The 12,587-nt window shown below is 50.8% G+C and overlaps 1 protein-coding gene across 2 annotated transcripts in view; it reads right to left on the reverse strand.

Moving 5' to 3' along the window:
* PACC1 (proton activated chloride channel 1) overlaps nucleotides 1-12,587 on the reverse strand; it is a 44,255-nt gene that overhangs the window by 9,720 nt on the left and 21,948 nt on the right. Inside the window, exons 3-6 of one of the 2 annotated variants that reach the window (XM_033853096.2) lie at nucleotides 8,374-8,583; nucleotides 6,810-6,961; nucleotides 1,790-1,932; nucleotides 405-549 (exon numbers count right to left, since the gene is read on the reverse strand). In XM_033853096.2, the coding sequence (XP_033708987.1) occupies nucleotides 405-549; nucleotides 1,790-1,932; nucleotides 6,810-6,961; nucleotides 8,374-8,583 (650 nt within the window). The remainder of the gene's footprint in view (nucleotides 1-404; nucleotides 550-1,789; nucleotides 1,933-6,809; nucleotides 6,962-8,373; nucleotides 8,584-12,587) is intronic. The other variant, XM_033853099.2, reaches the window with a different exon arrangement.

Consider the following 12,587-nt stretch of genomic DNA (forward strand, 5'->3'; position numbering starts at 1 on the left):
TCCCAATGGATCACCACGCACCCCACACTCCAGAGGCTACCATACCCAGTCTCTGCCCTGCCAATAGTCAACTTTTTTATGCAGCCGCCAGCGTCTCAGAGCGCGGCGGGGGAGTAGCGCAGAATAAAAACAGGCATCAGATTGAGCCGCATGAGGCGCCACTCTGTAAAACACTCCGCCGTGTGCACTGTGAGGGCTGCAGCGACAAAGGGAAAGGGCCTGGGGTGTGCCCTGCCTGCAGAAGAACATGCAGACTCCCGGGCACCGGCTCCACTCTCATCCTGGCGAAGGCCTCCTCACCCCAAAGACCCTGTGCACCGGTCACCCGCTCTGCGAAGCTTCCCTCCACCCTGCACTCAAGGGTGGAGTCAGTGGCCATGCGAAGCGAGCCCAGCGCCACCTACCTCCTGCCGGAACTCCACCGCCTCCCGCCCGTCCTCCTCCTCAGTCTTCACCAGGGACATCTTGACCCAGGTGCGGAAGCCGCCCGAGAACTTCCAGCCGGAATAGGCGCTCTCGCAGGCCTGCATGAAGCCTACCCTGTCTGGGCTTGGAGGGCAGAGAAGAAAGGTCCACGTTAATCAGGCAGGATTCGAACGTGGCCAGGCTCAAACTCCAGCCCCTACGTCAAGCTGGTTTCTCTGCTGGTACCACCAGGATGCTCCCACTGCCCACTGCCCCCTTCCTCAAAGGCCGGCTTTTTGGCTTCCAGATGGAGGGGGAGCTGTCAGCTGCCTCAAGGCACGAGCACGGTCGCTGAGACTCCCGGCAGGAGAAGCCCTCCCCACTCCCACCCACCCACCCCCAGCATCTGCTCCCGGAGCAGCCGGCACCGCGTTCTGCAGACGCGCCCCCAGCGCCTCAGAGAAATCTGGGTTTCAGCAGCCCTGGGGTGCCCTCATTGGCCCTCAGCCTCCCTGAAGCCCCAGAGAAGGGAAGAGGCTTCCCCAGGAAGCTCTCAGCCAGGCAGGACACCACAACACCCACTCAGGATGGTGCAGACGTGGCAGGATCATAACGCGCACAGGCAGGTGGCAACCGCATGGCGGTACTGAGGACCCACACAAGGGGAGCAGAAAGGGGCTGGGCAGGCAGGGGACACGGCCAGCTTCAAGCAGGAAGGGAGAGGGAACTCTAGGTGGCAGAAGGTGCCGAGGAGGAGGCCCCGGGCTCCAAGCTGGGCAGGATTGGGGCGCTGGGGTGTGAACGGCGGTGGCAGCTCACGGCCTCGTCAGCTGGCGGAGCGGCCTCCTCTCTGCCCTAGCTGCCGCCCGGCTTCCTTGAAATGGAGCCCCAGGGCCACGCAGGACCTGGAGGGACTGAGTCACCCCCGCTCAGGCCTGTGCCGAAAGCGCTCCCACGGCCCACGACACGAGCACTCTGGGCCCCCGAGGTGGCACCACCCACGAACAGGACATTTCATCCTCCTGTTAGAAACGCGTGGCAAACAGGCACTGAGCCCTCACGCAGGGCTGGACCCAGTTCCAGGACACCGTGGGGAGCCAGGCCCAGGGCAGGAGCTGCCCTCCAGGGGGCTCACAAAACCCCGTCCTCGGCAGCCCCAGCCAGGAGCGGTGGGCCCCACCAACCTCCCTCCAGGACTCAACCAGCGCTGCGTTTCGGAACCCCCTACACCGGGCTCGCCTGACCTCGTGGAGAGGCCCTCCTCCAGGCCAGTGGCTCATCCACAGCCCTGCTTCCCTGCACCCTCTGCCCCAGCCTAGGGATGAGCACGGCCGGAATGAGAGAAGGAGTGTCGAGCAAGCCCGCCCTGAGCTCTAAAGGCCACCTTTGCAGGAACTCCTGGAAAGAAGAGAAGAGGAGGTAATCGATGGCGCTGAAGTCCTCGCTGCTCTGGTTCAGGCGGAACTGGAGGAAGACCAGCTCCCGCTTCTTCACCTCCCGGGGTCCCTGCACAATCAGGGCGGATTTCTGCGGAGACAAAGGCCAGAGTCTCAGCCGGGAGAGCCGCGTGGGTGGTCCTGACCTCGCCTTGGGCACACAGGGCTCCTCACCCCACCCCACGTCCAGGAACAGCGTCTGGACCAGGCCTGACGGCAACCTGTCCTCCCGCCACGAGGCTCACTGGCTGGCAGTGCTGGGGAAGCTCTTTATTTAGAAAGGGTACTAACTTCCATCTGGTATAGGTACAACTGTTTTTTTCCAGTTCGTCACTTTCCCATTAACTCTGCTTTAATGCCATTTGTTATATGAAGCTCTAAAGGTGATGTAGTGAAATCTGTCAATCTTCTTCACAGCTTCTAGATTTTGCTTGCTAAGGGAAACCAAAATTATATCAATATTCTCCTGTATTTCTTCATAGCACTTTTTAAAAAACTTTACATTTAGATACACATATGCCTGCCTTTCAGTTTTGTCTATGGTATGAAATAGGGATCTCACTCTCACTACCCAAACAGTGGGCAGACGCAGGTTTGACCCCTGAATGTTTACTCATTCTGGTATCTGACTGGGCAGGTTCCCTCCACATCACTCCCCACCCCCATCCCCAAAACCTGGCAGGGTTATTCCATATACATGCTCTATTTTTTAAAATAAATTTATTTTTATTTTTGGCTGCGTTGGGTCTTTGTGCTGCACACGGGCTTTCTCTAGTTGCAGCGAGCAGGGGCTACCCTTCATTGTGGTGCGCAGGCTTCTCACTGCAGTGGCTTCTCTTGTTGCAGAGCATGGGCTCCAGGCGTGCAGGCTTCAGCAGTTGTGGCTCGCGGCTCTAGAGCGCAGGCTCAGTAGTTGTGGCTCACGGGCTTAGTTGCTCCGCATCATGTGGGATCTTCCTGGACCAGGGCTCGAACCCATGCCCCTGCGTTGGCAGGCAGATTCTTGACCACTGCGCCACCAGGGAAATCCCCACATGCTCTTCTAAATGTACTTTAAAACCAGCTTGTTAAGTTCCATGAAAAAATTCAACTGGGACTTTTAACTGTGATGACACTGGATTTACAGATTAACTGGGGAGAAACATCTTTACATCTACTTTTATAAATACTCTACCGAGATTTGAAAAGAGTATTCTGACAGGTACAGTGTTACAACATGCACTTACTCTAAGTTTATTAATTGTGCCAATTCAATTCTCACTTCTTATCCTTACTACTTTCTGTCTGTTTGAACTGTGAATTTGAGAGAGGTGTTAGTAACACTCTAAGGTGATAGTACTTTTTATTTCTAACAGGTTTTGCCTGAGGAATACAAAGGGTATGCTGTTTTGCTGTTTTGCACATAAAAATTTATGACTGTTAAGTCTTAGTGGGGAGAAGTGGAGTTTGAACCTCTTGTCCACATAAACAGCCCTCTTTTAACCATTTGCATCTGGAATTCCATTTTAACTGACAGTAAAACTGCCACTCCACTTCTTCTGCAGCTGTCTTCTGCATTTTCCCAAGAGATCTCTGCCCATCTGTTTATTTTCAACCTTTCCATGACAGGTTAAGGGGCAGCAGAGAATGCTAACTGTCCCCAGTTTCCATTATCCACTTCCTCCTGCAGAACCAGTGCTGCTTCCCCAGTTGCAGATTTTAGCAGGATATAGTCGCCCACTGGAGGTGCATTTCTGGCCTCAGATGTGGCCATGGGACGAAGTTCCTGGAATGAGCACGAAAGTGACTCACAATCCCACGCCAGGCCCTTAGCGGGGAACTGCCCGCCCTCCACTGCTCACCTTCCCGAGATGGGGCAGTGCACACGCACGTGCTGGTGGGTCAGCACTGACCCCGAGGACCGAGACGGCGCCCGGGGATGGCAGAGCGACAGACAGAAGCCCTCACTGGCCATCCTGCGAGGCAGCACTGCCCGCACACACAGACGTCCCCCAAGAAGGAAACAGCCCTCTCTTATCTCAGCCGCTGTGTTTGTCTGGAGTGTTTGCTTTTGTACAGGAGCTTAGCCTGTACTCTGACCAACCTAAGTTGTTTTCCAGAACTGGAGTGCTGAGGGAACAACCGCCTGAAGATAAGGCATCACCTTCACATTTGGACACCGGGAATATGGCAGGCGGTGAGGAAACAGACATGGGTCCTACAGGCTGGAAAGGCGGTGACCCTAACTGCGCCAGAGCAAGGCATGCGGTAAAAACTAACGAGATTTAATTGAGGGTACAAGAGGTAGAGACTAGAAAATAAATGAGAATCTGAAGATTGATGAAGCAGGACCAGATGAGCCCCTTGGCTGGGATGCTTTCACGTGGACTCAACAGGATGTAAACAGCCACGTTTCTGCAGACATCTCACTGCAAACAAAGGGGCTGCGGGCAGCAGAAGGATAAGGACTGTTCAGCCTCCCAACCTATACAGCCCAAAGCCGCGGGGCCCCGGGTGGGCCTGTTTTCTAGTGTCCACTCCAGAGGACGGGCCCAGAGGATCACAGCCAAGGCAGGCTCTCCCAGTGGACAAGGCCAGGGCAATCCAGGACGTAGGAGTCTCTGCCGAGGTGCAGGCCCTGCCACCCGCCTCTGCCTTCCTCCCGGGGGCCGAGGCAGGACGCCTCACAGGTCCCACCCAAGGGGCTCCATCAGGCTTCGGGGGCGGCTATGCTTCCCGCTCTTCCCTTTCCCTCAGGAGCTCCACTGAGCCCCTCTGCTCCTCCTTCGCGGCTCTGCACTGTGTAGGGAGGGGACCTGGTACCCAGGGAGCGGGTTAGCTCTCTCTAGTTTGCGGCTGTGAATGGCAAGGAGCCCCAGTGGTGAAGACTGCCCATCACCCAGGGCTGGAGACAGGTAACTTCAGTCAACTTAAGTTTGCATGGAAATGACTCCCATTTTGTGCCCTTACTTTATGGTTTTCTATAATACTTAAACTATGTAACTATTATAACAGATAACACTGGCATGAACAGGTTTGGGACACAGGGCTCCTAGTTAGCGTACTACTCAATGGGGGAGCCGAGAGGAAAGACGGCCGGAGAGCCTGTACCTGCAGTGCCATCTAAGCACGCACGGGCATCCAGTCGGTACGCAGGGAACGGAGAGAGCGGGGAATCCAGACCGACAGCGTTTGTACTGTATTATCTAGCTCTTCATTAAAATTTTTAAAAGTTCTTTTCCTTTTCATTTAAATTAGCTTCCGCTTCCCTGGAGTCCTTTCTGTTTTTTCCTCTCCATCCTTTTATGTGGTTGGTTTCGTGTAAAAGTCTAGCGGCCCTTAATTCTCCATTCTTCTTTCTGAGTGAAGGGTTAGGCTGACTAGTACAGGTCTGGGCTGTGGGTTTCTTCCTAACAGGCCCTCTCCCAGGCTCGCCCTTGCCTGGGGCTGACGGTGAGGACGCTCAGAGGCGGCAAACGGAGAAGGCCAGCAGGCCAGGCGCTCTGCGTACTTCTCTTCTGGGAAAAGATTCCTTTCTGATGGCTCTCTCCTTCCATTGTGGACGTCCAATCTCAAGTTCTGCTCTGTTTCTCTCTGCTGGCCCAATGCCCAAGCAGGGAACCTCCCCTTAGCTTAGGTAGAGAATGGGCCCAGAGCCTTTTCCCCGGAGCAAACACTGTCCCCAGCAGCTCTGCGAGCCCCGGGGAGGGCTAAAAGCCTGGCAGGCAGTCCTGTAATTATTATCCTGACCTGCCCTACAGCAGCCCTGCTCTTTAATGTGCTGACACAGAGCCAGCAGTTGGAAGGAAAGCTTTCACCTCTACAGCAGTCCTCTCCAGCGTCTGTTTTAGGGCATGGGTTTTCTCTGATTCTGCTCCATCAATCTGACCCAGTGTGCTATTTATATTTTACACCAGTTCCTCAAAATTTCTGGTCCTCAGATGATACCCGTCCTTGGTTTGCAGGGCTGTTACTGATATTTTATCTTATTCTATTTTTTGCAGGAGTGGGAATCATTTCAGCAGGATTTTAGGAGGAGGTCTAGAACAAATATTAACGAAAAAGTCTTAGTGGGATTCTTTCATCTCAAGGCCCACCTGTAGTTCCTTATCACCCAAAGGAGCAGGTCCTTCTCCACAGCAGATACACATGCTTTCCTCATTTGGCCGGTACTTCTGTCCACAACTTCACCGCCCACCGCCCTTCTGGGGGCACCTGGCCCTCCAGAAACACCCACCTGTGGAATTTTGCTCAGAGGCACAAACAAACATGCTGTCTCCTCCCTTTATGCCTTGGTGCAGTTCCTCTGCCTAGAAAACCTTTCCTTCCTCTCTTTGAGCTGGAAAACTTACTCAGCCCTGTTCAATCCTTTTGGAAACAAGGATATGGGATGAAAAGGAGAAGATGTAAATATATACGAAATTCCTTCCCTGCCTCCAGAACCCTGTGCAGACGCTGTTCCCGGCCACCGCCCACTCCCCAGCTGAGCGGAGCCGTGGGTGACGGCAGGGCGGGGGTCCTTGTTCCCGGACCAGTGCTCCTTCTTACACCGGCAGAGTTATTCCAAAATATGGATGCCTAGGTCCCGCCCCCAGGAACAGTGATTCAGGTGGGCCCACATGGAACCCAGAATCTTTGCTTTCGGAAGGGATCCTGGCAATTCTGTCGGGCAGTCAGCTATGGGACCCACTTGGCTGTGTCACACCGGCCCCACTCTGCAGCCTGCCACCCTTCCATCCAGGACAGGATCTTATCACTTTGTCGGGAATCCCGGAGGGTCACTCAGAGGAGGCCGAACGCCCCACTGCCCTCCCTGAAAGCAGGTGAGCCAGCCGCGGCCAGACTCCACTTAGGAGTGTTTGCCAGGGGCCGAGGGCCCGCACCGATGTGGGGAGGGGGGAGGCCACCTGGCAGAAAGAAGACGGGTTCCCAGGGTGCGAGGCCAACGGAGCACGCTGCCCAGACCCAGCTCGGGGAGACGAGAGTTACCAGGGTCTGATTGGAGAAGGGGTCCGTGTAGTTGATCGTCTGGGTGGTGCAGTTCATGTCTCCTGGCTGGCCGGGGCTCTTCAGAGGTGGAATGACCTCGTAATGGTGCTTACAGCTGAGCAGCTGGGCCTGACCAGGGTACAGGGCAATGCCTGGGGGACAAGCAGGGAAAAGTGAACGGTCACAGTCCCTCACCACACCCCTAAAATCATGTCACATATATTTTTTCACACCCGCCAACCACCTAAGTTCAGGACTCCCTGGGTGACTGCAGACGAGGGAGAAGAAAAGTGTCACAGAGGATGGGGAGCTACACACCCTGCCCTCAGAGAGCCCTGCTCTAATGGAGGAGACAACTGCCCCCTCGGTAAGCCGCTCCCGGCCGGGGATACAGCCTCCCCAGTGCCTGCACCAAAACCCGCCCCGCTTCAGAACCCTGCTCCACACCCTCCAAGGAGGCCTCCGAGACCAAGCCGGGCACTGCCAGGCCCCCCGCACCGCCGCCCACCTGCAGACTCACTGGGCAGCCCTCGGCTGTGGGACTCCCCAGGTCTCATTCCGTCTCGCATCTCCTGCCCAGACTGGGAGTTCCAAGTGTGCAAGTCGCGGCCCCAAATCCCTCCCCCTCCCGCAGCCAAGGCACCTCGTTCAAAGCTCTAAGGACAGCAGCTGTTCTAACCTCAATAGTAGAAACACTGAGAGCAGCACGTGGCCCCAGACACAGGCAGAGTCAGACCAAGAGACCAGACAGAGAGTAAAACCCACACATAAAGAGACAAAAGCAGACAGAGAAGAGGAACAATCACGAAACAGGCAAAGACAGGCAAGCGCACTGGGACCAGCACACCTGTCAAGAAGCCCCAGGCAGAGGGGACCTGAGACTCCGGCTCTGCCCTGTGAACAGGCCATCCGAGGGTCACTCGGGGGCATCCTGTGGGCAGAGCCTGAGCTCACAGAGCTCACACCTCCCGGTCCACTCCACGCTGCCAGAGCCCAGTGCCAGCCCCACTGCCCCGGAGCAGACAGCCCGCTCTACGGCAGAGACAGCCCCTCGCAGGGACAGGAGAGGTACGGATGATGTGGCCTGGGAGCCCCTCTCCAGGCAGGGCCCTGCCCACCTCTGGATGGCCTCGCCTCCCTGCCACCTGTAACTCCCACTTCTCCGCATCACTGGCCTCTGGCTCCAGCCAGGCTAGACTCATCCTCTCCAGAGAAGCCCTCTGCCTCCCTACGCTCACCTTTGCTCCTGTAGACCCCCCTCCCAGAGAAACTGTCTTCCATTTACCAAAGCCCAGCTCATATCCTGCCACTGAGCATAAGCATTCCTTGCCCACCCCAGTCCTGCAGCGACCACTCCAGGCTCGGCCCACCTCCCTCCTTTGCACGTGACACTCTGCTGGGTACCAGCTCTTGGGGTGCATAACCCACACCTAGACTGTGCTCGGACTCCTCTGCCCTGCCCGTGGTGCCCAGCAGGACGCCAGGAGTGCAACGGCAGCTCAGGGAGTATTTGCAAGTCGATGCCCCAGGCCTGGGCCTGATGTCTGCCTGGTGCAGGCTCTACCTGGGGCGTCGTAGCGATCCACCTCCTTGTAAGACACCGACATGACAGGGTGCTTGAGTTTCTCACGGAAGTCCGTGATGGTCTGGTAGACCAGGAAGACGGCCACGGCCATGAGCAGCAGGTAGATGAAGATGAGCAGCACGGAGAAGACGTTCTTCAGGCAGGCCTTGCTAAAGCGTATGCTGCTGCAGGCGGACTCGCTGTCCAGGGCTGAAGGACAATGACACACACGTGAGCCAGAGGAGGTGGGCAACCTCCAGGCCCACGACCTGCTTTACCAACCTCCCCACCTCAGCCCTCACATCCGAATCACAACACGCGGCCCCTGTCAACATTCACCACACACCTGCTCTGCCAGGAGGGGGACCCTGAGCTGAAGGAGGCGCCCCTGTAGAGGGACAGACAGTTACAACCCAGCAAGGGAGCCGGCCCCAGCCTACCTCTCTGGCCCCATCCCCTGACCACTCCACTCCCCCAGGACCAGCTGTACTAAACAACTGTTCCCAGTGTGCCCTCCTCAGCCCTGGAGCCCCTCACACCCCAAGCCTGGCCTGAGGCACTGCTCCTGCAGACTCCTAACTCATCCTTCAGGGTTCAGTTTAGAAAGGCATTTCCTCAAGGAAGCCTTCCCTGACCCCATAACTTGATTTGGGCACCCCTTCCTCAGTGCTCCCAGGGCACCCTATGTCCACTGTCATCACTCTGCAATGCTACTGTCTACATGTCTTTTTATCCCCCTAGGCTGTGAGCTCCACGAGGGCAGAGACAGGGCCAGTCTTGTCCATACTGAACCCCTAGCCCTTCACGCTGTACCTGGAATAGAGCAGGCATTCTGCAATTAGACGGTAAATGACTGAACGTGTCCCGATGCCAGCCCCTTCCCAAAAGTCCTATGTTGAAGCCCTAACCCCCAATGTGACAATATTTGGAGACAGGGCAGTTAAGGAGATAATTGGGTTAAACAAGGTCATAAGGATGGGCCCTAATCCAATAGGACTAGTATCCTTATAAGAAGAGCGAGAGCCCAATGGCATTTTTCACAGAACTAGAACAAAAAATTTTTTGATTTATGCAGAAACACGAAACACCCTGAAAGCCACAACAATCTTGAGAAAGAAGAATGGAGCTAGAGGGATCATGCTCCCTGACTTCAGACTACACTGCAAAGCTACAGTCATCAAAACAGTATGGTAGAGGCACAAAAACAGAAATACAGATCAATGGAACAGGATAGAAAGCCCAGAAATAAACCCACACACTCATGGTCACCTAATCTATGACGAAGGTGGTAAGAATACACAATGGAGAAAAGACAGTCTCTTCAATAAGTGATGCTGTGAAAACTGGACAGCTACATGTAAAAGAATGAAATTAGAATATTCTCTAACACCATACACAAAAATAAACTCAAAGTGGATTAAAGACCCAAATGTAAGACTGGATACTATAAAACTCCTAGAGGAAAACATAGGCAGAACACTCCTGGACATAAATTACAGCAATATTTTTTCTGAACCATCTCCTAGAGTAATGGAAATTAAAAAAAAAAAAATGGGACCCAATTAAACTAAAAAGCTTTTGCACAACAAAGGAAACTATAAACAAAATGAAAAAACAACCTATGGTCTGGGAGAAAATATTTGCAAACTATGTGACTGACAAGGGATTAATTCCCAAAATATACAAACAGGCCATACAGCTTAATATCCAAAAAACAAACAACCCAATAAAAAATGGGCAGAAGACCTAAAGAGACATTTCTCCAAAGAAGACATACAGATGGCCAAAAGGCACATGAAAAGATGCTCAATATCGCTAATCATTAGAGAAATGCAAATCAAAACTCCAGTGAGGTTACCACTTCACACCAGTCAGAATGGCCATCATTAAAAAGTCTACAAATAATAAATGCTGGAGAGGGTGTAGAGAAAAGGGATCCTTCCTACCCTATTGGTAGGAAGGTAAATAGGTGCAGCCACTATGGAGAACAGTATGGAGGTTCCTTAAAAAACTAAAAATAGAATTACCATATCATCCTGCAATTCCACTCCTGGGCATATATCTGGAGAAAACTCTAATTCGAAAAGATATATGCATCCCAATGTTCACAGCAGCACTATTTACAATAGCCAAGACATGGAAGCAACCTAAGTCTCCAATCAATAGATGAATGGATAAAGAAGATGTGATGTGTATATATATATATATATATATATATATATATGCACACAGTGGAATACTACGCAGCCATAAAGAAGAAATAATGCCATCTGCAGTAACATGAATGAATCTAGAGATTATCATATTAAGTAAATCAGAGAAAGACAAATATCATGGGATATCACTTATATGTGGAATCTAAAAAAAAGATACAAATGAACTTATTTACAAAACAGAAATAGAGCCACAGACACATAAAACAAACTTAGGTTACCAAAGGGGATACTGGAGGGGGTGTGGGGTGAGATAAACTAGAAGTTTGGGATTAACATATACACACTACTATATATAAAATAGGTAAACAACAAGGACCTACTGTGTAGCACAGGGAACTATACTCAATATTTTGTAATAATGGAAAAGAATCTGAAAAAGCGTAAATAACCATATATATATAAAACTGAATCGCTCTGCTGTACACTCGAAACTAACACAACATTGTAAATTAACTATATTCCACCCCCCCCCCCAAAAAAAGAAGAGGGAGAAACACCAATGATGCATACACACAGAGAAAAAGTCACATGAGGGGGTGACAGTGGACAGAGTTCAAGGATGGCAGAGCAGTCAGAGAAAGTTAGGGGGAAACCTGAAAGGGAGGGAGCCACATAGGGTAGTCAACTCCCAAATCTGCAAATGAAATATGCTCAACTTCTTGACTGGAGACACCAGGAGGGCCAGCAAAAAAGCAGCAGGTGGAAACCAAAAGATCTGAGTGGAGATTTCAGCTGCTGCTAATGCAAGGAACATAGATTAGAACTTGAGTCTCGTCATTTTAACTACCTGCTAAGACAAAACTTCTTCAGAGGATCATAAGAGAATCCAGAACCTCTATAACGTGTCATTAATAGCATCTAGTGTTCAATTAAAAAATCACCAGACATGCACAAAAACAAGGAAAAAAGCAGTATATAGAAACCAATGCCAAGATGACCCCAAATGTTGCGATTGGCAGACAGGAGTTTTACAGCACTTTAAGGATTTAAAAGAAAATGTAAGGATAAGGAATGAACAGAGGGGAAATAGAGAATCTGAAACTGCAGAAAAGAACCAATGGGAATTCTAGAGCTGAAAAGAAAAATAAATAAAATGAAAAACTCACAGCATAGTCTTTAACAGCAAAAGTTGACAAGGAAAAAAAGCCAGTGTAGTTGAAGTTAAATGAACAGAAATTATCCAATCTAAAAAAAAAAAAAAGATTGAAGAAAAAGACTAACAGATCCTAGACAACTGTGGGACAATATCTAGCAGTCTAACAACATGTAACTGAAGGGAGAAAATGGATCACAAAAAATATTTGAAAAACTAATGGCCCAAACTTCCCAAAACTGGAGAAAAAAACATCAATTTATAGATCCAAGAAGCTCAACACATGCCAAGCAGGATAAATAAGAAAACCAATCCTACACAAATCATAGTCAAACAGCCAATGCAAAGGTAAGAGAAAAATCTTGAAAGCAGCCAGGAAAAAAAAAACGCATATTACATACAGGAAATTATATCTAATGATAGGTTAACTTTTGATCATAAGTAATGAAGGTCAAAAGACAATGGAACATCTTTAAAGTACTGAAAGAAAAAAATTCTCTCAACTGAGAATTTTAAAATTCCAGCAAAACTAACCTTCAAAAATGAAGGGGATAAGGTTATTTTCAAACACAAAAGCTGAGAGAATTCATCACCAATAGACTTGCATTACAATGCACGCTGAAGAAAATTCTGAAATGACACTAGATGGTAACACTTAGATGTATAGGAAGGAATAAAGATCCCTGGAAATGTTAAATAGGTAGGTAAATATAAAAAGCTATTTACATATTTTTAAAATTTTAGGCTCTCTAAAGCAAAAATTATACAACAATACTGTAAGGTTTTCTAACTTTTGGGAAAGAAGGAACAGAGAAACAACATATAAGACAAATAGAAAACAGCAAAATGGTAGAACCAAATGCAACCATATCAATAATTACTGTAAATGTAAATGGACTAAACAC

Source organism: Tursiops truncatus, chromosome 1 (assembly GCF_011762595.2).
Source record: "Tursiops truncatus isolate mTurTru1 chromosome 1, mTurTru1.mat.Y, whole genome shotgun sequence".
Taxonomy (NCBI): Eukaryota; Metazoa; Chordata; class Mammalia; order Artiodactyla; family Delphinidae; genus Tursiops; species Tursiops truncatus.